Below are 27135 nucleotides of genomic sequence, written 5' to 3'. Positions count from 1 at the left end.
AAAATCAACCAGAACACATGCTATACATTGACTAACATATGGATGTCACAAATGCATATTGCATGTCCATTTAGTGAGGAGAGGCTCATTAAAATGAAGAAGCAACATTTTCTACCTCAAAAATACCCAACGCTAACCCTCAGCAGCTAAAAGAATAAAATAAAGACACATAACCGCTTCATCCAATTATTAGCTATTAAAGTTTATCCATCCATTATCTATACCCACTGATCCTTGCGGGGTCCCAGGGGTGCTGGTAACTCCTATTAAAACAAGCAACAACCTGACAAAAGAACTCTGTGGTTGGTCATTATCACGTAAATTGTTTTAATGAAAAGCACAAAAAATGGCAATATTCAAATTAATTGTAAGGTGAAATGCTAATCTCAAATCCTTTGCAAGATCTTCAGTTTTTGGAGAAACCTTGAAAACCACTCAGGTCTTCTGGTTCTGGTCCGCTCTGGAGAAGCAGCAGTCAGCTTCTATGCACCTCAAATCTGGAACAAATTTCCAGAAAACTGCAAAACTAGTGAAACACCGTTCCCTTAAATCAAGGCTACCCCCCCCCCTGTTCAGAGTTGCATTTGAATCATAATAAATGGAACATTGACCAACATATGTACATAATGTGTATTGATGATTTTGATGATGGCACTCATCAAAATGTAACGTTTGTTAGTGTATGGTGTTTTCAATGACTTTGTATTTTTGTGTTTTTATGATGTAAAACATTTTCTACTGCCTTGTTGTTGAACTTTGAAATGTACGAAAAAATTGATCGATTGAAAATACTGCAAAGTAGATTTATTTACTGATTTATTGCAACATACTTTTTGGATACAATATGGTGAAATTATACATTTGTCATCACTGTGAAAAAAAAATCTCTATTAAAGATCACAACTACTGCTGTGTGTGTTCAAAATAATACAGATTTTGTGGCATATGATCAAATATCAATAAGTGTAGAAAAATGATCGGGTTATTATTAGCATTTAAATTATTATAGTCATTTAAATAATTTAAGAAATATATATATTTTAATATTCTAATTTCAAATTAGAATATTTTAACGCCTTCCTGTTAATTTGGCTATTGTAGCGCTCCATAGTTGACTCTGACCACAAATTGCGCACCTGAGCGCCTCCTGAACTCGGTTGCTGATTGGCTGACTGGACACCAAACAGAAAGCTCGGCTGCAGGGAGTTTTTTACGCGAGAAGTGTCTGTAATCGCTGTCACAACCCCACTCGAGTAAATGGTGCTTCTCACGGGGCTCACCATCAATGGAGTTACTGGTTCGGTATCTTGATAGGAGCAACTCTGTTAGGTAAGATTATTATTACTATTAATATTATTTATTATTATTATTATTTTTAATTATGAGTAAAAATCCCATTTAGGAGTTAAAAGTATTTTATGTTACTTTGTGTCTGTCGCTCAACCGTCTGCTCGATCTCACTCTCAAAGTGACTAAAACAGAAACTAAGCTAAAGTTTAAGTCTCACCTCACCATTTCCCCCCCTCTAAAACTCGCTAGAAAAACCTTCACAGAAACGTGCAGTACGGAGAGATTGGTGCTGTGCCTGCGGTTGACAAACTACTGAGAAAATATTGAAAGTAGCCCCCTCACTGACTGATTTACTTTGGACTTGAACCTTGGAAAAACCCTGAAAGCAGGCACTGTACTCTCTGTGTGAAGTTGCTTTTTTACCTCCTCACTAAACATCTGTTACATAGGAAATAACGGCTCTCTCACAGTGCCACTTCTGCATTTTCTTCCGGAGAGCTTTATGTTGCTTTCTGCAAAGGAAATAGGCTAAAAGGTAGAGACTATTGTCCTCTGCAGCACCACTTTGTTTACACACAAGTAAGGTCCATCTGCTCCTGCCTGATGTTTCTGTTTTCATTGCAGCTCTGACATGACTCAGGAGCTTATCAAGGAGGAGAAGCTGAGAGACGACCTGAGATACTACTTCATGAGCCCCTGTGAGAAGTACAGGACCCGTCGACACATACCCTGGAAAATGGGAGTCCAGATTCTGAAGATCGTCATGATCACTACACAAGTATGTATAAAGAACAGCCTCAAAATAGGATAATAATGCTGGATCTGTTCCACACCTATTCGGGGAAAAATGCAAACATGTACCTGAGAGATTTCTGTAAACAAACTAAACCTAAGTTTCACAGCCCTCACACCCCTGAAACTCCAGCAAAACAGCCAATCAAATGACAGCAACTTACAGCGTTTAAGGGAACTAGATGAAATGGATGCAACTGGCTGAAGTTCAAACAGCACATTGAAATGGTGAGAGGGGATTCAAAATGACTTTAGATCTAATGTACATATTGCTTTCAGAGCAGCTTGAATGTGGTGTACCATCTCGAAGTGCCAACCCTCTAACCTGATTGGCTGCATCAGAATAGCCTCCTCTGCCAGCTAATAACAGGAAACAGAGCCAAAAAAGGACAAAAACAGAATGTACAATTATTTCCTGCTCTGCTAAGTCCATTTACTTTGACAAAGTCAGAATTTAGTAAAAAATGATCTGAAAGTGTGCATTCATCCTGCCTGTATCAATGGTTTATGCTGCTGGTGATGGTTTAGTGGTGAGGGGACACATTATTGACCCCATTTCTGCAGATTTTTAGCATTGTTTAAATGCCACAGTCTATTGTGAGTTTGTGGGTTTGTGGGTTTACGCTGACCGTGTCCGTCCCTTAATGACCACTGTCTAGCCATCTTCTGATGACTTCCTGCAGAATGGTGCACCATGAATCTCAAATCAACTCAAATTGGTTTCTTGTATATAATCGTAGCTGTCCTGTCCTCAAATAGCCTCCAGAGTCACCAGATTTGATGGGACCCAACCCACTCGGGTCACTGGATCGCACCCCTACCTCCCGAGCCACTGCTACAGACATAATCAATATTCAGCTCAAAATCCTGCTGCTACAACTCTCTGATTCAGTCTGTTCTCTCAAAATGGCTTAACCTTTCAGAGGAATATTTCCCACACCTTATTGAATTGATACCATGAAAAAACTAGACACCTTTGGGGATAAAAAAAGAAAATTACCCTCCTGAATAATGCTGTTTGTTTGGCCTTTGTTAAGTGTCCACTTTCCATTTCTTTCTTTCTAGCTCATCCTGTTTGGCCTCAACAACCAGCTGGTGGTTGCCTATAAGGAGGAAACCACCATGGCCCTGAAAAACCTTTTCCTGAAAGGATACACTGGGGTGGATGAGGATGACTATAGTGTAGCTGTTTATACACAGCAGGCTGTGTTTGACAGCCTCTTTTACATTCTTGATCAGGCAAGTACAGAAATTAAAGTTGCTGTTCGATTTTTGTGTTTTGATGGTTTTTAGGATAAGGAAAAGGAGAATTTTAGGAAACTTAATGTGGAAGACTTGCTTTAACTGTCTACTTTGTAGAAAATATTGTCTCAGTTACTAGTCCATCCCTGCAATGTGAGCATTATTTTTCCTGGAATCTGAGAAGAATCCTGCACATATTAGGCACTACTGCAGTGCAGAAGCTGTATAACAACTAAGTTGCATAATAATCCTCTGAATACACTTTGTGATTTCATAAAAAGAGGAACTGACTGGAAAATGGTGGTTTTATATAACCTTTGCACTAACTCTGACCTTTTCTCACATTTATTTATCATGTGATAAACTTAATTAGGATTTTTGATAAACTGACACAAAGTAGCACAACTAATCTTCAGATATAAACTAATATTAAATGGAGTTGACTTGTGATTTAATGTTAATATAAATACAACTGTTCTGTGAAGGCCTCAGAGGTCTGTTAGAGGACATTGGTGAACAAACATCATCATAAATACCAAGAAGCTAACATGACAGGTCAAGGAAAAAGTTATGTTTTAAAACGTGTCCCAGGCTTTGAACATTTCCCTCTGTTACTGTCCGTCACTCTAAATGGGGCAGATTATCAATCAATCAAATCAATCAAATTTTATTTGTATAGCACATTTCAGCAGCAAGGCATTTCAAAGTGCTTTACATCATAACAAACACAGAATCACAATGCAATATAGAATCAATCATTAAGTCAAGTTACATCAATAAATTTGTAATTGATTACATTTCAAATACAATTCTAAACAGGTGGGTTTTCAGTTGAGATTTAAAAGAAGTCAGTGTTTCAGCTGTTTTACAGTTTTCTGGAAGTTTGTTCCAAATTCGTGGTGCATAGATGCTGAAAGCTGCTTCTCCTCGTTTGGTTCTGGTTCTGGGGATGCAGAGCAGACCAGAACCGGAAGACCTGAGAGGTCTGGAAGGCTGATACAATAAAAGCATATCTTTAATGTATTGTGGTGCTAAGCCGTTCAGTGATTTATAAACTAACAACAGTATTTTAAAGTCTATTCTTTGAGCTACAGGGAGCCAGTGGAGGGACTTTAGAACTGGTGTTATGTGCTCTATCTTCCTGGTTTTAGTGAGAACGCGAGCAGCAGCATTCTGGATCAGCTGCAGCTGTTTGATTAATTTGTTGGACAGACCTGTGAAGACGCTGTTGCAATAATCAATACGACTGAAGATGAACGCATGGATGAGTTTCTCTAGATCTGGCTGAGACATTAGTCCTTTAATCCTGGAAATGTTCTTCAGGTGATAGAAGGCCGACTTTGTGACTGTCTTTATGTGGCTCTGGAGGTTCAGGTCAGAGTCCATCACTACTCCCATTATGACAGAACCACAAACCTAGCAAGGCATTGTGGCCGAGCTAAATTGACAGTCTGGGCCAAAATTACTATGGGATGGGAATAGTAATTTGGGATGAGGCTCAATTGCAAATGTTTGTCAATAAAACAACTTTAGTCATGAGGTCCAGAAGACCCCCTTGTTGAAAGAAAACCATAAGAAATTGAGTTTTCAATAAACCATGTAGGACACTAAACGAACTAGAAGCTGCTCTTGTTACAAGATGGTGGAATTATGCAATGTTCTAGTCAAAAAACACATTGTTTTTTTAAGAACTTTCCATGAGTCAAATTTATGACTGGATGTTCTTTGTCCAAGCTAAAGATAGCTAGCTAAAATTAACTTTAGCAAAAAATTAATACATAAATAAAAATCAGTCTAAATGTGAAATAACCTGCAACTGAAGTGAGAGTTTTTTTTATTTTTTGCAAAGTGCTAACATTTTAAATGATTCTTTATAGAAATGTAAAACCATGTCATTTTTTTTTTATTCCACCATTACGCACAACTTTGTGTTATTCTGTCACATTGAAAGGACAGGACAAGCTGCAAACCTCGACCAAATGTAACAACTTTTGTGAGTTGGTTTTTGTGGCCTTTTACTTGCTACTTGCTCAACAATGGAAAGTTTGTAGCAAACACTTTAGCTCTTTATGAAAAGTGTTTTTGATAGGCAATACTTACAGAAGATTACAAACATTTTATCAGGGATAAGCTGGATGCCAAGTTATTTTAAAAGTAGCCAGCTGACGAGAGATGAGAGTGCAAGACATTTTATGTGCTGGAATCACAATAGTCTCCCTAATATGAATTTGTAAAACACTGCAATCACAAAGGACTGCTTGAATGCATTATTTTGTAGGATATTAACAATATTATGTCACGAACCATGCATGTAAATTTCTACAGGTAACGAACTGCAATGTTAACATTGCTTGGTTATACTAGCTGTGAAGAGGATGATAGAAAACAGAAGCAGATGTTCGGTCTGCTGTGGGGTCATTGTAAGGAGACCCTCAACCCGCTTTACTCTGAGACTGTTTCACCTGAATCCTGTGATCTTTACAGTACAGCCAGTTGGGCCAGCTCTCGGTTGGCCCTATCAGCTATGCAGAGGAAGATGGGAAGCTGCTGCCTCTCACCATCTGTAAAGAGTACTACAGAAATGGCAGCCTGGAGCCTTCGGACGAGACCTATGATATCGATGCTCACCTAGAAACAGGTAGGCCAGTTTGAAATGTTCATCCTATATGGGAAATTTTTAAAAGAAACTTGATTTTTTTTTTGTTTGCACTTGTTTTATACAAATGCACAGCAGCAATTATTTTGTCATTTGTACTTTTTTCCAAATGTATTTCTTTCTTTTTCAGACTGTATGTCACATGATCCAAGAACTACAAACATGTGGAGAACCCAGAATGCATCTTTCTTCAGTTTGGACTTCTACAGGTAGTGTCATATGTATCCGTGCCGTTTTTTCATGTCAGAATCCCCAATAGAAATAACCTTTCAAACCTTTTTCCTTTTTTCTTTAAGGCTTGTTAACATAAAGATAAGCTTCCAGCTGAAGGGAATCAACCTGCAGACGGTTCGACACCGGGAGCTACCTGACTGCTATTCGTTCCATGTCACTGTATAGATTTTCTTTGCTGTTTATAGGTGAAAATCAATTATTTGAGCCAAAGTTGAAATGTAATAAAAGATCACTTTTCTTTTTTTTTTCCCTTTCAGATTATATTTGACAACCAATGTCATAGTGGGAAGGTCAAGTTATTCCTGGACATAGATGCCGAAAGCAATGCATGCAAAGACTGGAAGATATCTGGAACAGGTGAAGTTCAGTAGATTAAGAATTGTTTCTTAACCAAAACCATGTTTTTTCTTCTACCCAGTTAAACACTCGTTCTGTGTTTCACTCAAACACGTTTTCTAAGTGAAATCTCTATCAGACTTTTCCTTCTGGAAGCTTTTCGCTGTTAAAAGGCGTTTTCTTGCAGACTCATATCAGCAGTGAGTGTGAGGGGGTTGTGAAGGAGATAAGCGCACACTCAGGCCCTTCCTTTTTATTGTCGTTTTCAGCTCAGAAGAACACACACTATCTGCTGGTGTTTGATGGCTTCGTCATTCTGGTTTGCATAACATCAGCCGTGTTATGCACGCGCTCAATCATACTGGCTGTCGGGTTACTCCAGGTCAGCTATAATAAAGAAAATGTTTTTTGTTATGTTTTTGCTGCTGCTGTCCACTTATCGGTTTCTTTCTATACTTGGTTAACGATTATTGGGAGAAATCTGCATCCAAGCAAAAGAACCTTTTGAAACAAAACTTCAGTGATAAAATTTATCTTATCAAAATATTTGACATTTACCATCTGGACTTGCTGACCTCCATTTCCTGTGATCTTTTTTTGTTGGGAATTAAATTTAAGTTACTGACTTTCTTCTTTTTTTCCACAAGAGATTCTCTCGATTCTTTCAAGAGAACTTTAATCGTAAAGTGTGTGAGGACGACCAAAGCGAGTTCCTGAATGGCTGGTACGTTTTGGTCATTGTCAGTGACCTGCTGGCAATAGTTGGCTCTATACTGAAGATGGAAATTCAGGCAAAGGTAAGCTCCATAATGTAGCTTAAGTCACATTAAGTCTTTAATGTGATAATTCTTTGTTGATTAGTTTGACATAACTGGCTATGAAGCTCCTTTTAATGTGGTCAGTGTGTATTTGCACTTCTTTTGCACTTGATGTGTTTATGTACTGCTCACTTTAAGATGTTTGGCAAAAAATACTCCTATCAAGTATAAAATGTCATGATGTAAATGTATTTATTCATTTAAAAACATTGCACTTTGTTTGCTTGCCTATATTCTAGAAAAGTCTGCCCAGTTACCAAAATTGATATGTACTTGAGTTTAAAAAAAAAAAAAAGAAATCATATTAATCCTATAGAATTTATTTATTTTTTTAAAATTAGATTACAGGAGGAGTACCAAAGTGACTAGAGTTTTTTTCCATCCTTACAAAATAATTTGTAATGCATCATTGCCCCTCCCCAACTTGTTGTATGGTTAGTCAGCAGGCTGAAATGAAGCTCCAAAGCTTTTCCCTTTATTATATTTTATAATATTATAAAATATTTCTGGTGATAAAAGACAGAATCCTACTGTGTGAACATCTGCAACCGATCTTGCTTTATTCCAGATGGGTTTTTAAAAATTTTTTTTATTCTCCCCTCCAGGGGGTCTTTTGTGGGCTCTAGTGTCCCTTATATGAAAGTAGGCTGACAGGAAAGGGGGAAGCAGAGGGGGGAAGACATGCGGCAAATGTCGCCGGGTCCGGGAATTGAACCCGCGACGGCCACGTCGAGGACTCAAGGCCTCCAAACGTGGGTCGTGCTATCCCCTACGCCACCACAGCACGCCCCATTCCAGATGTTTTTCAGCCATTAATATCACATTTCATATCAAATAGGGTGTGAGAAAGTTTGCTTTTACCCCAAACCTCACAGAAATGTGTAATACATTAAGAGACAGTGGGACACTAAACATGCAGGGCCTAGGAACACCCTTTAACTCAAAAGCGCCAAAACTCAAATTATAGTAATTGATATATTGCTTTTTGCCCTTTTTTTGTTATATTTTATCCAATAAAAATACTAGTATCATAGATCATAAGAAAAATGCAGAATTAAATGCTAAATAAATAATAAATAGGTAGGAATCTGACCTCATAGTTCCGTTGACATCATGTACAGATCTAGCAAAAAAAAAAAAAAACTTGCCTAAAATTTTAATGTTTTGATCTGTGTAAGAATACATTTATCAATGTATTGAGAACAAACTTGTTGCATGAAAATAAGATCTATAGTTAAAAATGTGATAAATGCTTCGGACTGCAGTATAAAGTTATATTCTGTGCACAATGGTTTTCTGCTGTACTCCAAATCTTTTGCCCCCTGCTGGACATTTGAAGTAATCCAGGTTTTTAGTTCTTTCTCGTCTAGAACAGTTTTTGATCTTTCTATGTTAATTTTGTGAAGTTCAGCAAATGGAGATGTATTGTGGCACTTTTTATCTATTATTATATTATCTATCTTTACAGATAAGTGCCTAGATAGCTGGTTGGTATCACTTTTGATTTGACATCTGGTTATTAGTGTAATAAACTGACCTGTAGCCATTTATGAAATTGTGAGTGAACTTTGGAATGAAATTGCATCATGGAGATAAACAAGCTGAACCAGAAAGTAATTTATTAATTACAAATGTTTTGTATGAAGTCTTTCATGTTCACTTTTACAAATAAAAATACTCATATGAATATAGCTATCTTGTGTACTCTGTATTTTGGGCATGTTGTGTTGTGATTTCACTCTTAAAATAAAGCTGAAGTCACACACAATTATTAGCTTTTCTTTTTATTATTTACTCTTATTAAACAAGAACTCGTGATTTGTTCAATTGTTCATGCTGCTCTGATATTCTTTCTTATTTTCTCTCTGCTCTCTTTGTCTCCTGTAGAGTCTGACAAGTTATGATGTGTGCAGCATCTTCCTGGGAACCTCGACGTTATTGGTCTGGGTCGGGGTGATCAGGTACCTTGGGTACTTCCAAAAATATAATGTGAGTTGAGAGCATTGTTATTCCTTGGCATCTCATTAGAAAAACAACAACAACAAAAAACTCACTATCATAGATGTTTTTGAGTATGTTCAGTGATTGACAGAAGGATTTAAAAAGTGGACCTGTTGTTGTTTTATAATTCTTTAGCTACATGTTTGTTTTTTATGTGTTGTGTCCAACAGTGTAGCAATCAGAATTGAATGCCAAGAAACATGGACATTAAACTCTCATCTTTGGGAGTTTTAATAGTTTTGCTGTATGCCTAAAACATTAAACAACTCAACATGTATGCCTCCAGGTCTTGATTTTAACAATGAAAGCAGCCTTTCCTAAAGTTCTCCGTTTCTGCTGCTGTGCTGGCATGATCTACCTCGGTTACACGTTCTGCGGGTGGATCGTACTCGGACCGTACCACGAAAAGGTAAAAGTTGCAGACACAGAGGTTTGTTTATCCAAGAACCTGCACTGAGTCATGTTGAGAGAGGTGTGGAGTAACTCACTGCGGATGAACTGTAAAGTCTTTGTTTTTAGGTGACTAATGCCATTTGTTGAAGCAGAACTGCTGAGGCCATGTGTGTGGTTAAACACAGGAAGTCCAAATGTCTGAAACTGCATTTCCATTCAAAATTTCCTTTTAACAAGAGTGCATAAGCTACCAACATCACCAATAATAATTGAGGAGGTCAGGGTTGTAATAGAAATACAACGGCAGCCTTCTCATAAAAATCTAACTTGGAGACCACATCCTTAAACACATGCTTATTTGTGTAGTTTCCAGATGTTGTACCTTATTTCCATTTCCAAAAGCAGATATTTTATATTTGCCTCATCAACGAATCACAGCAAGAAACAAAAATTTAACCTTTTCAGGTTTTGGGTTGCTAAGAGGCTAGAGATACATACACACCAACTCAGAAATTTTAAAAGACAAACTTTAAAAAAATTTTTTTGACTATTGTGGCTGAAAGTTGCTCAGAAACTTTTAAATTTGTAAAATAGTTGTAAATTAATAAACATCCTGAAATTAGGTCTATGCTTTGGTGGAAAGGAAAAGTGCACAAAGTTACTCAGACGCTGACCAGCTCCTGAAGACATTTGGATAGATCTAGTTAACTAGTTGTATTGTTGGCCCAATTTGGTCCTCAGGCATGAATGTGATGCCTTTGCCGTACATCATCACTGTTCTGACTGGCTTGTTGTCCAACAAACTACCATTGATGCCCACAAAAGGTCATTGCTAAAGTAGCTGGCTGCTCATAGTGCTCTAGCCAAACATACGTTTAATTATAAATGTAAAAATCTGACTATAGAAAAAATTTAAGTACACATTAGACTGATTATCTGATTTAATTTATGTTGTAGAATTTTTTTTTAATCTAAAAATCTTTAAGCCACAACACACCTGGATTAACATCTTCCAAGATAGCATTTTTTGGACATGTATGATAATCTAGGTTCTGCAAAAGTGCTGCAGAATTAACTAACTTTAATAACTTGATTTTAACTTTAATCATGCCTTGCTTATAGTGATGGAAGCCTGTAAAAGATGCCTCACTGCTAGCTTGGTGTAGGCGGTGCATGATTAATGTTGGAAAACTGGAAAAAAATCCTCTTACATTTAAGTTGTTGTAATGATACAGCTCATCCACTAGGTGTCAGTGTTTTTCCCCAGTTAGTCTGAAGTCATGAAGCTGTACACACATACATATTCTGGAGGAAATAACATTTTTATGCTTGGAAATGTGTGATCATTCAATACATAAGGGGTGTTTGTTTGTATTAAGTCATTTAGGCTGCCATGTAACAAATATTCAAGGATTCTCAATTCATTCATAAACTTATAAACCACCACATCATGGATATCCATTTAAATCTGTACTCTGCAGGCTGTAGTTAAAGAAACCAACCAATATATGCAGAAACCTGATGAAGGACAGTTTATGAAGCAGACTCTGAATGTTCCAGCACTTTAACAACTTAAGACTTTTGCTACCATTTAATTATTCATCAACCTCTCTAAAGGAGTGAGCCACAGCTGGTTGTGGCGACAGGAAAATCCCTTGCCAGCAAGCGGCACCGGAGAGCCATGTGTTTTAACGATCCTTCTCTGGCGAGATAAATTATTTACGGAAGTTTTGACCGCACGTGGGAGTCAAAACAAGTCATGGCCTGCAGAGGTAAGTTTGTTCAGACGGCATTATATCAGCTGCTTTACTTGAGTTCATCTACAGCAAATAAAAGTTGTTGATGATCTTCAGCTGTTCAGCCATAAATCTTTTTTCTTTATGGGAAACATTTGGCTGGAACATACTTTTTAATTCTTTTTTCCAACATGATACAAAGTAGCCTAGTTTGCACACTGTAATTTAATGGGCAGTATTTTGTTATTTTATTCTTTCATTAAACTGGAAAGTAATTCTACTCCCAAAAGCTGGGTGACATCTGAATGCCTTATTTGTTACATCCCTTCCTTTTGGTAATTTTTTTGTTTTGACCAAAATAAAGATAACTGGTTTCTTCCTATTTTATGGCATAACTATATAGTGCTTCAATATTTACCAATTTGCTTAACCCTTAACTTCAAGCAGTAAAACACTGATTATGCATTCATACAAACCTAAAACTGTTGTTCTACTCAAAACTACACCAAGTAATCAAAGCATGTAGCACTCTCTGGTTTCTCACTGTCATGTTTGTATCCTTTTAATATTTTATATAAAACTTAACTCCAGTGCTCATGAGCAGGCACCCTGGTGGCATTGTAACGCATTCAATTTGCTCACCACAGCAGTTAATTATCAGTACTTGAAGAAAGTTGACCAGGGAAGTTCCTGTCAGCCCTTCCAGGAATCTCTGTTTATCACTCCAGTAAATATACAGAGGATGTAATAAAACTCCACTTTCCATACATGGATTCTCAAAGTATTGTGCTTCGAATCCATGGAGAGGGATGTTGTTTCTCTGGATGACCAGAGCTCCTTGGATTAAGTCCATGTCTGACCTTCAGGACTCTTCTTTCCTTTATCCTTCTTTCAGTCTCTTGCCAACTGTCATTTATCTGTTTCCTGCTTCCTTTTTGGATTCAATTTGTTTGGAGATCTTCCTTTTTTTATTTCAGTTTGTATTCCAGGTTCTTCATATATGGAATTTACCCATTTCTTTCTGTGTATATTATTAAATGCAAAAGTCATTTTCACGTTAGACCTGCACCATTTTATCACTTATCTCTCACCTGCTTTTCCTTTAGTTTGAGGGCCTGAGTCGAGTTGCAGAGTGTCTGTTCTCTCTGCTGAATGGCGACGACATGTTCACCACCTTTGCCCAGCTGAAGGACAAAAATATCCTGGTGTGGCTCTTCAGTCGGGCTTACCTCTACTCCTTCATCTCGCTGTTCATCTACATGGTGCTGTCCCTCTTCATCGCCCTCATCACCGACTCTTATGAGACCATTAAGGTAAACCTGTGCTCTTTGTCTAAGGGGAAAATGGCAGCTCTCTTGAAACATTTGGATACACAGTAGAGCCTTGCAGAAGTATTCATATCCCCTGAACTTGTTTACATTTGGACATGTTTCTTCAAATGTAACATTTGATTTGGATTTAATGTGGTAGACCAACACCTGTCCAAAAAAAATAAATAAATAAATAAATTGTCCCAGAACTTATTGTGATAAACGATAATATTGTTTAATGATGATGATATTTTGAGATCATTTTTAAGTAATGTAATGGCAAAATAATAACGCAAGCGCGCGTCCTAAAAGATCAGTAAACTTTAAATTCTAGTGAATATTTAACACTGGAACTGGAAGACATTTTAAATATCAAAAATAAATAAACAAAACAACAAATAAAATTTATTTTGAAGTCTTTGTAAACAAAATTTCCCTTCAAAAAAGGGCTTATTGAGACCAAAGCACCAAACTGAAGACTTTTATCATCCAGTTTTTGGTAGAAAGAGAGAAAAAAAGAGACAAACAATAAATCAAGCCAGTGGAAATAATTGAGTTTGTTTTAATTTATCATGTGATTAATTGATTTGTGGATTGTTGTGACAGGCCTAGTTGTGTGTAATCAAACATGTAAACTAAAGGGAAAATTAACAAAGATTCTCTCAAATCTCATCTGAAATGTGCTGCTTCTCTAACCTTGTGTATTTCCTTTGTCTGCAGAACTACCAGAGGGACGGGTTCCCGCTCACTGATTTGCAGAAATTTCTTCTGGGACATAAAGATTTTCCTGTTCAAGAAGAAATCGGCCAGACAGAAGTCGAGCTCAGTAACTCTATACGTCACTGCTACTGCTGCCAACGGTATGACAGCAATGCTAATACTCTAAAATCACAACCTGGTTCAAATCTGTGAGTTTTCAGAAATTATACCTGAAAAATTATATAATTTTTCAGTTATATCAAACACCCAGCCTTCACTCTGCCCAGTCCTCTCAGGTTTTCCTCTCCTAATTTAATCTGGTGTCAGTTTCATTTACCAACACGGCCACAGTTGTATCCAAATTGAGCTTTACTGTCAACATTTTGAGTTGAGGCGTACCAGTCTTTGAAAATCAAGGAAACTATTAATGCTTAACAGTTGGAATAAAATAAGATACAAATCCCTTTTTCCCTCATCTTCTTTTACTGCATCCTTCCATCTGCCTTATGCACGCTGGCAGATCGCTTGCTGGGCCCCAGCTTTATTTTCTCAATTCAACCCCAATAGCAACACCTTTACTGTACTATACTGCATGTGCAATTAATTTAATGAGGTTCAAATAAATATTTTATTACAGTAGCTATTATTATGTTTTGTGTTTGCAGCAGGCATATTGGATCTTCTGACTTCAGGGTGTTGAACTTAAAAACTTCAACTTCAAGGTCCAACTGGGACATTGCATAAATATTGTTGACCAAAAGTACTAATTTATAAAACGGAAACCTTGTTTGAAATATTGATTTGTTCAAGCTTTCTGCTGTCAAATTGCAGACAAACGGAAATCTAATATTTCATTTGGTGGAAAATATTACTTTAACAAGAGTCTGGATGAGAAAACATTTATTAAAACTTTGCAAGGTGAGAACAGAAATGGAGAGTCAAAGGAGTCTGTCAATCTGCTCCGATAGAGGATAATGGCTTCCTTTTATAGGTTCGGGTCACAGAAGAGAGGCTTGATTAGACTATAGGTGTGAATCTTTGATTATTAAGCACAAAGGATTCAAAACACAGATGTTTTTTGCCATTTATCTATTGTTAAGGAAAGGGGGTTGTTCTTTGATGCTAAAGAGGGCAGACAAGTTCTGGGTTGGAAAAGTGACACTTAGTATCCAGGAAAAAGGATCTTTCCTCTGCCGTCATGACACTGTAGAGGTGTACGTGTGAGCAGGTTGACCAATTGTATGACAGGACAAATAACCTAAAGCAGAAGAGGGGTGAGGAGCACATTATAACATTTTCCATTACACTATGCAACCTGTATCCTCTGTTGTACAGTATTAATGAGCTCCAGTGGTTTTTAGTTTTAGGGTTTTAAAAAGCAGATCTTGGCAAAGTGAGGGATAAATGAGTTGAGTGGATGATAAGGGTTTATATGTTTACCATACCTTTTTATTTTTTTTCTAGATTAATTCATACATTTTTGGGGGTTATTTGATTTTTCGGTAGCACTTTATTTGAAGGGGGGTGTGCATAACACTGAGATGACACTGTCAGCTGTTACGCTATAACACCTGTTATGAACATAAAGGAATCTTCATAAATGTTTATAATTGTTGTTATGAAGTGTCACTCTGTAAATAATGACACTTGTAACACAAAGTTAACACTTTTAATGAACATTTCATGCAAGTTTTAATGGAACTTTGCATTAAAAGTGTCATTATTTACTAGGCCTGTCACAATAACAAATTTTGCTGAGCGATTAATTGTCTCACAAATTATTGCAATAAATGATAATATTGTTTGGAGACCATTTTAAACTGATGTAATGATAATGACATAATAATGCAAGCACATCCTGTCAAAGATAAATGCACTTTATTTTCAAAAGAACACTAAACACTGGAACTGGTCAACAAAATAAAACAACCAAAAATAAAAATAAAATGGACTCTGTTAACAAAAAATGCAGTTGAATAAAAACTAAACACAAGATAAAGTCACAGTGTAAATAAAAACTACATTCGACCAAAAGAGTACAGATTATGAAGTCTGTATATCATTAGACTTAAATAAAGATGGGCAAAACTGCCATTTTATAAACAAAAAGTGCAAAGTAACAAAAGCACACTCTTAAATAAGACCAGATACCTCAACAATCTTTAAGCAGATTTGTAGCTACTTTAGTCAAATAGATTCCGAGCGAGAAATACCAACATGTTGAGTTTGTGTGGCTCTGTCCCAGGATCCGTCAGGAGTAGCAATGTTTCCAGCTGTGCTAAACGTTCTCTCTGAACTGGTGGTTGTTGCACAAATAACATGTATTTTTGAGCCAAGTTTGCCATTAAAGAATATCTTCTTTGATTGTCACACCACCACATCAAGGGATCACAAGAGGCATCAATAGCATCTTCTTGAAGGAACTTGGTCAGCCTGCTCTCTTTTTGGATATCTAGCCTGTGTCTGGCCTGTTAGTTGAGCTCTTCTGTTTTGAAGAAGGTCACTTAGCCTCTTCTTCTTGGTGGGTGGGGCAGCTGTAGATTCATCTTTGTTTCCTCCAGCAGCTTGGCTGCAGCCCTCACCACTTACACCTTCTTCACTTACTTCTGGCCCAAGCACCAGCTGATGTTTGACGTCGTCCGATGACCCTGCCTCCTCCATGCTGCCACGGTACCTTGGATCCAGGATGGCCTTTTGTCAGGAGGTCTTAGATGGCAAGTGAGCTGTATTTTTCAGTCAGTATCTTGGATATGTTTTGTTTAATACTGGCAGCCAGTGTGCTGTCATCAGGACCTGGAGAGAGAAGGTCGCTTTTAATCAGTTCCAGCACAGGCTTAACAGAGGACACTGTGACGCATGTTTCTCCTGAAAGGACATCTGTAAAGTCAGCCAGTGGTTTCATAGCTGCGTTGATGGTCTCCAACACCGAAACATCCTGCCAGGTTGGGTTGAGATGGCCGTGCTTTCTGTCTTGAACCAGGACTCGTCTTATGGCTGGGAGTTGCTCCAACACCCTCTCGACCATCGTCTGTTTAGTGCCCCATCATGTGACAACATCCTGTGGGATATTGAAAATGTGTTTATTATAAATATATATAATTATTATGTTATTCATTTAGGGCCAAACTTCACCAGTGACAGGTAACATTTTACTCCCCTTGTGCTGAGAAGTAGAAATAACACCAAAAAGCAAAATATATTATTACTATATTAGAACAATACTATTTTTATTAGTTAATGTATTTCAACTTCTTTAAAGAAATGCTGCATTTTACATTTCTACTAATTATCCTTAATAATTTGTGTTGTTGTATGTAAAATTATTTCCAGACAACAGTCTTAATTAGATTCTACAGGTCTACATGCTACAAAAAAATAAACATGACTCTGAATATTTTGAGTTACAAATGAATGAATAAATTACTTTTAAAAATCACTCACCAGAATGAGATTGTGCTGAGGGAGATTAGCTTCATTCTGTGCCTTCCTCAGGCCTCTCTTTTTAAGGAAGCTCAGGTTGAATGTGTTGACCAAACTTTTACAGAATCCTATGGCAGGTGCTGTCCGTTCTTTGTCACTGTCTAGGCCAGGGAAGGGCAACTCCAGGCCTCGAGGGCCGGTCTCCTGTAACTTTTAGATGTATCTCTACTTCAACACACCTGAGTCAAATAATGAGGTCATCAGCAGGACTCTGGAGAACTTGACTGCACTTAGCAGGTAATTCAGCTATTGGATTCAAATGCGTTGGACCAGGGAAGACCAGGATTGCCCACCCCTGGTCTTGACCATGGGGAAAAGCAAGGTGGAGGTTGTGACCAAAGCAGTTGAGCCATGGCCAGCCAAGATTTCTTATTGCAGCGACATTGTTAGCACCGTTGTCTGTTGTGATGCAGACCAGTTTTGTCCTCATCCAGTCCCCAGTCTGCTAAAGCAGATTTCAAGTTTTCTCCCAGGATGTCAGCAGTATGGTTATCTGGGACATATCTGGTCTCTAAACATTTAGAGTGCAGGGTCCAGTCAGCAGCTATATAGTGAATGGTCAAACTTATATAAGGGGTCATATTTGAACTTGACCACATATCCGACGTAGCAGAGTAAAATGAAATGTCTTTTATCTCCTTCAGTATTCCTCTTTAATACTGTTGTACAGTTGTGGAATTGCCGTTTGTGATATGTATGTTTTTCCGGGGATTTCATACTGTCTATCAAATGTTTGCAACATTTTTCGAAATGCCGGCTTTTCAACAATATTAAATGGGAGCATCTCTTTAGCAATTAAGCGAACTACGCTGTCTGTGTGCGCGCACCACTTTGCGCCGTCCTTTTTGTACACTGCCTGTCGATTAATTGCTTTAGTGATGGAGGACTGTCGCGAACTTGAAGACGGAGACGGGCCACCGGTTCTACTTTTTGTCCCTAGCTGGAAAAACTTCGCTGGATGGTTGTGCTTGTGGTGCAGGTGCAAGTTGGTTGTGCTGCTGCTCTTAGTTGCTACTGTTTTATGAAATGCGACATACTGGCTCGCAAAGGTTCAGCGGTTCGCCTCGGTCATTTGGTTTGTATCCGAAATACTCCCACACTGCTGCAGTTGCGGTCGGCTTTGAAACCAGTTCCATTTCGAGCTTCCTCCCACCCTCCAATATCAGATAGTGTTTCTTTACCTTGCTATCTTCTCACGGGGCTCTATAGCTTCAGAAGTGCAAAATGATGCACGCCCTGACTACCTAATGCAATAATCCACTCTTCCTTCCTCATTTTTTCCCTTCCTAAAAAAATAAGGAAAGGAGGGGTCAGTGGAGAGCACCAGAGTTGAGCCTTCTCATCCAGCGTCATCAATAGAAAGAGAAAAATACAGGCAGAAACGATAAAGCCGATAAATTAAAATGAGGTCGATAGTTTTCATTTATCGTGCGATTAATTGATTTATTGTTTATCGCGACAGGCCTAACACTTCATGACAAGACTCCTTCATGTTCAAGACAGTGTCATGTCAGTCCTATGCACGCTCCTTCAAATAAAGTGCTACCGATTTGTCTTTAACATTGTCTTTGAAAGGGAAGTGAATCTAAATCTGCCAGGTGCATGAATAATATTAACCTCAACTCTTTGACAGTGACAGGTTTCTTTTTCTTTATATAAATATTTTGTTGGGTCTGGTGCACATGTGTCAAACTCAAGTCATCAAATCTGGCCCGCCGCAGCTTTTGATGTGGCCCTCTGGACTCCAATTTACATCAATAAGTCTCCAGTTTTTCACAAATCCACAAAATTCATGCAAAATATTTTTTCTGATTTTACTGCAAATTTTTCTCAAAACTGGTCAAAAGCATTTGGTTTAAGTGACTTCTGCCTCAGCCTTGCTTGATGTAAAGTTATAGTTTGTGTTTGATATGATGAGTAATAAAAAGACACATTTAACCTTACACATCGGAAATATATCGGAACAATTTCTTACACATATTTCTACATTAGCACCACAAAATCTGTGATTTAGATTGGAAAAAAACACAAAAAATTCTGAAGGGACTGATTAGTGTGAAAAGATGTTCAATATTTAATTAAAACAAAAACCAAATAAACAGCTATTTCTTAATTTTTTAACAGTTTAATGGGTTTTATCAACCCATTCTGGCACAACCGGTTCTTTAAGAACATTCAGAGTTTTGATATGGCCCAAAACATAACTGAGCTTAACACCACTGGTCTAGTGGCTCTTATTTGAGAGTGGTCACACAGGAAAGTGGGTAATGAGAGGAAGACATGCAGGTAAGGTCATCAGGCCGGGATTTGAACCTGTGACGAAATCGAGAACTAAGGCCTCCTAATGTGGGTTGTGCTTTACCCCTGTGCCACCGCAGCACCCCAACAGTTATAAGTTTGACACTGAAGTGTTAGTAGAGCAACCTAAGCCGAATAAACTAGTGTATTATACAGATAGCTGCAGTTTATGGTTTGTCATTAATCAAAACCTTTTTTTTTGTTCAGATTTTAATAACTTGCTGTCAGGTTTTCTTTTTGTCAGTCCCAACTCCACTGTGCTATAAAGTAACACTGCTAGTAGATTTAATTAGCAGCTCACTTTGCATCCGTTTCATCTTGTTGCTGCCAACGAGACATGTAACAGTCTTGTCTTCCTTTTAATGTGCATTCCTTTCCAATGAGTTGATCCCTATCATCAGCCAGCAGCGATGTTTCCTCCACATTGTGGATTGGCTTGTGGCCTTCCTTGGTCTGAGAGGAATGAAATTAGTGGTGGGAACTATGCAGACACACCCAGTGATGGACTGATCACAGAGAAACTGCATCCTGAAAAGTAGGAAGAACATCGCTCTGTCCCCCACCTCCTCTCCTCGGTACATTACCCTTAAAAAAAACAATCTCTGCTCTCTCACTGGAGCTGGACTAGTCAGAAGCATTTTCTTAGCGTATTGTGGTTTAGTGGGAAGACTTCTGAACGATCTATGGTTTAAAGTTACTCATTAGCTTTAATGTGGAAGATAATGCAATAGAATCTCCCTTGTGTGTCTAATTTCATCTTGTAGAAATGCTTCTTCTTCTTTTTATCTCTTTTGTAATCAGATGACATGAGAATTTCCTAACATAAAGTAATGACTGGTGTTTTACTGTCTTGGTCACTCCATCGCATTTGAGTCACGTCTGCCTCTTAGGCATTCACTCTGTGGACTCTTCAACAACTCAAGCAGCCACAGTGCTGCCGTTTTATCTTTTGCAGTGATAAAACGGTTCATTATTATTCTATTACCCTTTTGAATTTGAAGTTTATATTCATGAAATGTGCTTTGTAAGTAAAATGAACAATTAATGACTTGGTGTGTAAACCAGCAGACAGTTAGACCTTTAAAGAGTCCTGGATGCATTGAAAAATGTTTCAATGAAATCAGAAACTACACTGTAATAGTGTAGTTTCTGCACTATTACTCTACACAGTAATGGTGTAGAAACTTTTAAAAGTAAATCCTTTAAAAAAAAAGTTTTAATTTTATTCTGATGTGTTCAAGATTTTGAAATGGCTCAATGTTTAAAGTCCTGAAAATGTTGGAAACTGTAATTAGATTGTTGATGTTAAAATTGCTTAAAATAAGATAAAAGTTCACATTTTCCCCAAATGTGTATTTCTTTTCGCCTAAGTTGGACTCAAAGTTGATTGAGGTATGTAAAATGTAAGTTTATGGTAAAAACTTAATTTTATCTACAACAGATTTAGTGTTAAGAAGGTATCACTTTCCTGGCATATTTTCCTCCTTCACTATGTCATATGAACTTGCATAATTTTAAAATGAGATCCAATATGGAACTGAAAGGCTTAGCTTAAACACTGATCTGTTTGAAAACATGTTTAACCCTCCATTGTTGTTATTGCCACGCCTGAAAAATATGTGTGCAAAATCTTACCCTTTTGTTGCTATGGAGACTTGGTAACCCCCCCAAGATGCCACTTGTTGTTGCAGTTCTCCAAACAACTTCCCTGTCCTCCCTACTATGTGGTGGCACAATGAAACCGTGTCCTCATCCAGCATTGTTTTTCATAGTTTGTGTTTTTTATCTTTTTATTTAATACCGAGTGCTGAGATAGAGAAATGGTGACCTGTGCAATGCCATGTATGCCTGGGGATAGGATTTCCATTTTAAACTGTCTAGGAATTGACGCCGATCAACTTAAAGTACAGAATTAACCAACAGATCAGTTGTTATGGATGCCAAATATTATTGACACATTTTTAAAAAGAAAAAGGAAGTTTGTCCTAATGCGCGGTTTCTTCTCCCTTCACTCAATAAATGTCACCATAGAAGATTACACCATTGCAACATACAGTAGTTCTCATTTATTTGAAGGTTGTTTTTTTTTTATAGATTTTTTTTTACCCGGGGTGCCAATACTTGTGGAAAGTGCTGCATCACCACAATAAGGTTTCTCTCACCAGACTCTTGTGCTCAAACATGTAATTCATATGTTTTTCCTGGATCTATTAGAGCTGTGATCCATTTCTGGGCCATTTAGGGTTTCCTGCTCTAGATCTTAAGTGGTTAAAGTGTAGTTTCAGTAACGGAGCAATTATATAAGACTGAGTAGTGCAACTCAATTAAGAAGTAAGTTGTATCATTAGTACCCAAGACAAATTGCACAGCCTGTATAATTGGAGACAGTTGCCATCTTGCAGCTGACTAAATTGATCTTCGGAGTACGTTTGTCTTGATTTGTGGAAATATATGAGATGCCGACGTCCCACAGGATGAAAGATGATCTGAATTCAGTAAGCTTTTCTTTTTTTTTTTTTTTTGACTTGCTGATGATGGGACTCATTTATCATCAGCATTTATCATTTATTCTGGTTTAAGATGGAAGTTGAAATGCAAGGATCTACCTATATATTTTTTAAATTGCTCTTATAAGTTTCTATTTTTATTTAAAGAGAATATTTGATGGAGGGAAACTTTAAAAATTAGGAGTCCACCTTACAGTTCTAGTGATTTTTACATTTAAAGAGAACCCAACAAACACACAGCTTTAGTTCTACTTGATGATTTTTTCCACAGCATCTTGGAGCCTATTCTGGTACAGCTGAGAAAGTATTTATTTAGTTTTCTGACTTAACAATCAAGAATTGTAGCAAATACAGGGATGTAGAGCCATCTATTTTTGTTAAAACAAAACAAAATAAGAAGGCAAAAATAACAAAAAAAAGGTTGGTTTTGTGATGAAGGCTATTTCTCCTCTGTTACCCCTCAGGGTACAATCAGTTCCTGGTCTCGGACCGTTTGCTGCAGGTCCCCCTGTTCTCCACCCCATTTCTTTTCAATTTACTGTTCAATAAAAGCAGCTGGTGCCAAACAAAGAAGCTAAAATGTGAGTGTTTAATGGAAACGAGGATGTGGTGTTGTGCACAGATGTCTCTTGGTTAAAAGCTTTGAGTTTTGTTTTTCAGAAAACTTGTTCCTCCCTGGTGTACAAAGACATACCGGTACTTGAAATGTGGATGTTTGTGGAAGTGAGAGGCTGAGTAGGTCTGTGGCATGAGTATGACTGGTCTTGGACAAAATTCCCCTTTTTTATAGCTGAAAAATTGTGAAATAAATGTTAAAACATATTTTGTTCCAGCTGCATTAAAAAAATGAACAATCATGGAATACTATGAATCCTGGTTGTGTGAACCTTTGTTTCTACATTTCTCTTTGACTTTGCAGTAGGATTTCCTGTGTGCATCCCAGATCTTTTGAGATGCTTTTTATGTTTTTGAAATTTACTCTTGACAAAATTCATGTTTATTTTTTTCTTATCTAATGCCACCCCACTTGAAATATATTTGCTCATTGCTGCTTGATTTGTATCTGCCAAATCCACATGGCAGTAGAATATCTAGGAATAGAAAGACTCTCTATGATTGCTCCAAACCTCCAATAAATGATCTGTAATAACCTTTTGCTACAAACGACCCCACTCACCTACTGATGTGAATACCAGAGCAGTTTGAATAAGCAGCTTCTTGTTTGAATTGTGGTATGTTTTATGACAACTTTGGTGCAACATACTCATAGGACTTCCTGAGTCTTTTGTGGGCAGTTCTGGCCTGGGGTGTATTCAAGAATGACTAACTTTGTTAGGAAATGACAAAAGGCTTTGGCTAAGGAAGAAGAGGGCATTTAGCGAAAGTGCAGTAATCATTATTTTAAAAACTCATTCACCCTTCTGGATTTGTTGTTTTGTTTTAGTATAGTGAGCAGAGATTTTATTTTATTTTTCACCCCTCCAGGGGGTCTTTTGTGGGCTCTAAAGTCCCTTATATGAAAGTAGGCTGACAGGAAAGGGGGAAGAAGAGGAGGGAAGAACATGCGGCAAATATTGTCGGGTCCGGGAGTTGAACCCTCGACGAGGACTCAAGACCTCCAAACATGGGTCGCGCTATCCCCTACGCCACCACAGCACGCCCGTGAGCAGAGATTTTGATCAATTTAAAAAGACTAAAATTTCTGAGCAAAGTGTATTTTGCCATCTGTCATTCTTGGGTTGACTTGGTGATGCAAGCACAGATCCAGTAAGGTTCACCACTAACCATTTTGCACACTCATTTTTGTGCGGTATTAAAAACCCACTGCTAATTCCCTCTCACTTTCTAAATGAGACATTTACATTTACCTTCTCGAAACAATAAGTGAGTGACTAAACAAACATTTTCTGCATAATTATGAGGCTTTGGTGCAAAAATTCTGTTGCTTTCTGACAGCTAAATAAGCCTTTTTATTATAGGAGCTGGGTCAGACTCCCATTTGCTTTGTGGATCAAAACATGTCTTCACTTTGTGGGATAATCAGATTATTTTAAACCAACTAAATTGAACTAATAAATAAATAAATAAATATATATATATATATGGCTGCACAGTGGCGCAGTTGGTAGCACTGTTGCCTTGCGGCAAGAAGGTCCTGCGTTCGATTCCCAGCCGGGGTCTTTCTGCATAGAGTTTGCATGTTCTCCCTGTGCATGCGTGGGTTCTCTCCGGGTACTCCGGCTTCCTCCCACAGTCCAAAAACATGACTGTCAGGTTAATTGGTCTCTAAATTCTCCCTAGGTGTGAGTGTGTGTGTGCATGGTTGTTTGTCCTGTATGTCTCTGTGTTGCCCTGCGACATACTGGCGACCTGTCCAGGGTGAACCCCGCCTCTCGCCCGGAACGTAGCTGGAGATAGGCACCAGCAACCCTCCCGACCCCATTAGGGACAAAGGGTGAACAGAAAATGGATGGATGGATGGAGATATATATATTTATTTTTTTAAATTGTACTTTTTTTTTTAATCCGATTAATTTGTGTTGCTTCCATCAGTTTTATGGTTGAAAGAAAATAGACAAAGCTGAAATTAGGAGACTAGCAAATTAAACCTGTCAAAATATAGTTGGGATTTTTTTTTTTTTTTAAGAATAATCAAAGAACTAACGGTAATAAATAATCTAGTCTTTTTGAAAGCAATATAACTGTTCAATTCTGTCTAATTGTATTAAAATGTAGTTTAAAAAAGCCTTGTACCTTTTTGTCTGATATGAAGTTATTAGGATTTCTGTGGATGCTCACTTTCAAAGCTTCAAACAAAACCTGTCATGTTCACCTATTCTCCCTCTGCATTGCCACCTGTGGCAAATTTGTACACATGGAACTGTTTAGACTTGATAAATGGTTTTTGGTGAAGTTTCATGACATTTTTCAAATCTTTTAAGCCGTCAAGCTCAGGCTGAAGTTAAGAGCCACCAAACACTAGAGTGTGCTGTGCAGTAAATCAGTGGACGATTGTTTGTCACACTCTTATCGAATTAAAGACTTGTCCAACATGCAGCCTGCAGTTTGCTCATGCAGAGCTGTTACACAGCTCTGTTGAAGACGTCAATCACAGCCACGAGTCACGAACATTTGTGAAACGTGTTGCTGCAACCGTGTGAGCCTGCAGAACTGGTTCACACACTGCCTCAGAATGTATAACTGTGGACATGATTATAATTTAAGCTCAACTAAAATGATTTTTTTTAAAAACAAAACAAAAAAAACAACTAAAACATAATCTGGAGACCTACCTTTGGTGGCTCATACCCTTGGGATGAAAGAAAATGCTGATTTCTGAAAGTAATGATTTCAGATCCACTGTTAATTATTATTAATTTCGTGTGGTTGATATTCAAATGGTTCTTTCACACGAGATCGGTTGCTTCATGTCTTTTTTTTTTTTTTCCCCTCTCTGCAGGGCCCCACCATCTGATGATGTCATACTAATTAGCTGAATGCAGGCCCACTTCCAGAAGAGCTGCTTTTTGGAAGTTTCTGGAACCGGGACGTTCTTTCTCTGAACGGAATCTCGGAGTTCAAACTTTAATGCCTTTAAAAAAAAAAAGAAAAAAAAAAAGGAAAAAAAAGAATCCAGGCACATGTCGAGTTCATGAGTAAAATATCCAATAAAGTGTAACAGGAAACACAAATATGGACTCTGACCTGGAACTGAGATGAATTATTTAATATAGTAGCAGATTCCACTGTATTTCAAGGTATGGCGTAAAAGTTTACTGGGCCTTTTTTTTAGGTCTGCACAGGCACTTCAAGGCCAAAGAACTGTTTTCAGGGCATTGCATGGATCCTATGCAGTGCAGAATGTAAATTATTCAAATGTTGAATTAAATTTTGGTATAAAACTTATACTTTTGTCTTTCTTGCATAAGTAAATTCTATAAACAGCCGCAGGCATTTAAGGAAGTCATTGCATGAAATTACTTTACAGCTTAACGCACAAAGATGCAAGTAGAAACATGAATGTCCTTGTTGACTGACGATCACAACATAACTGTGTTGAGTAAAAGTAATGTTGGCATTAATGGGGGATTTTATTTTTTTGCAAAAATTGCTCCTATAGGGTCTTGTTGGGGGAGGACTATTCCTATAAAACATGAACAAGACACACATGGGAAAAAATACTTTTTAGTGTTAAAGAAACAAAAAAAAACATGCTGTGGAGACACTTTTTTTTTGTAACAATGGCGAGCAAAGGCTGGCGACTGGGATGGAGTGTCACTTTCCAGCAGCACAATGACCATAAACATTGACAGTGTTGAGGTTCAGATCAAATCATTATTTTGTTAGAACATGCTGCCCACATCAGTGTTTTCCATAAACATGCAAAACTCTGGCATATTCAGAAAAGGAGCAGAGTAGCAACTTTTAAGACTTTCATCAATCAGGATTGTGTTTTGGTCAACAGTAATCACATTTGTAAGTGTGTGGATTGTTTAAACACACAAGGAAAGTACAATATTTGGTGGCAACAAGATTTTTTTTTTAATATATTAGTTTAATTTAACAAGATAAATCGCCTATCAGCTCAATTTTGTGGTCATGGGCGAGGCTATGTATACTTTCATGTGATTTCTTGATTTTCTCTTTTTACTAAAATAGCAAAGCTCTCAAAAACAGTTTTCCACATGTTCATAACGGGATATTTGTGTGTTGAACTTTGACTTGAAATGTGGAGAAAGGAAAGAGCTGTGAATACTTTCTGGGACAGAGGTAAACTCTCATAGCGTTCAGAGGCTTTTGTTGTGAAACATGATGACTATAGCTTTCAAATTGTCACATTTCTCTCTGAACCTTGGCTCATAAAAGTTGAGGGTTTCAAGCAACTTTTAACTTCACTCCAACAAATTTAAAAATGATTTGAAGAAGGATATCTTGATTTAAATTAATAAAATAAGTATTTGTTGCTGTTTTCATTCATTTCTGTTCTTGCATGTGAGCTGCCTGGCTGCAAATAAATCTCAAAGTGAACTCATCTACTTTCCATGTATATATGAAGAAATATCCACCTTTTGGCCTGATGTATTTACAACTTTCACCTTATACAATGTTTTATTTCAAGTGCCTTTTAGTTAATAAACAACTGTCCAGGCAGGTTATTGTTGGCTCAGTAATACACAATGTGCAAATAAAGTATTTCAAAGTGGGGTGCATTGGTAGATGATAGGTACCCAATTCAATTTGCATTGATGGTACATTAAATAAATCATCAAAACTGGCATAGAGTGTTTATTACGCAGTCATAATACATTTTTACCAACAACTGCAAACCAGACAAAACAAAAA

General features: G+C 37.5%; 1 protein-coding gene across 3 annotated transcripts; it reads left to right on the top strand.

Moving 5' to 3' along the window:
- The first annotated feature begins 1212 nt into the window (after positions 1-1212).
- On the top strand, positions 1213-25698 carry mcoln2 (mucolipin TRP cation channel 2). 3 transcript variants are annotated; one of them, XM_032573006.1, is made up of 14 exons: positions 1213-1329; positions 1915-2068; positions 3148-3321; positions 5809-5962; positions 6111-6189; positions 6277-6328; positions 6472-6571; positions 6820-6932; positions 7198-7347; positions 9256-9357; positions 9656-9778; positions 12605-12811; positions 13529-13668; positions 25253-25698. In XM_032573006.1, the coding sequence occupies exons 1-14, from the start codon at positions 1286-1288 to the stop codon at positions 25287-25289; spliced, it is 1629 nt and encodes a 542-aa protein (XP_032428897.1). In that variant the 5' UTR covers positions 1213-1285; the 3' UTR covers positions 25290-25698. The 3 variants fall into 3 exon arrangements, with proteins under 3 accessions (XP_032428897.1, XP_032428896.1, XP_032428899.1); XM_032573005.1 differs by having other exon boundaries at positions 6277-6373; XM_032573008.1 differs by lacking the exon at positions 1213-1329 and adding an exon at positions 1660-1825 and having other exon boundaries at positions 6277-6373.
- The last annotated feature ends 1437 nt before the right edge of the window (positions 25699-27135 follow it).

The sequence above is a fragment of the Xiphophorus hellerii genome, chromosome 9 (assembly GCF_003331165.1).
Source record: "Xiphophorus hellerii strain 12219 chromosome 9, Xiphophorus_hellerii-4.1, whole genome shotgun sequence".
Taxonomy (NCBI): domain Eukaryota; kingdom Metazoa; phylum Chordata; class Actinopteri; order Cyprinodontiformes; family Poeciliidae; genus Xiphophorus; species Xiphophorus hellerii.
The sequence above is the reverse complement of the archived record's forward strand: the minus strand, read 5'-3'. Positions and strand labels throughout refer to the sequence as shown.

Excerpts from the sequence above, each read along its gene's own strand:
- mcoln2 (XM_032573005.1), top strand. The coding sequence starts at position 1,286 with ATGGAGTTACTGGTTCGGTATCTTGATAGGAGCAACTCTGTTAG. Across the intron at positions 3,322-5,808 it reads TCTTTTACATTCTTGATCAG|TACAGCCAGTTGGGCCAGCT; the intron begins GCAAGTACAGAA and ends TGATCTTTACAG. Across the intron at positions 6,374-6,471 it reads GCTATTCGTTCCATGTCACT|ATTATATTTGACAACCAATG; the intron begins GTATAGATTTTC and ends TTTCCCTTTCAG.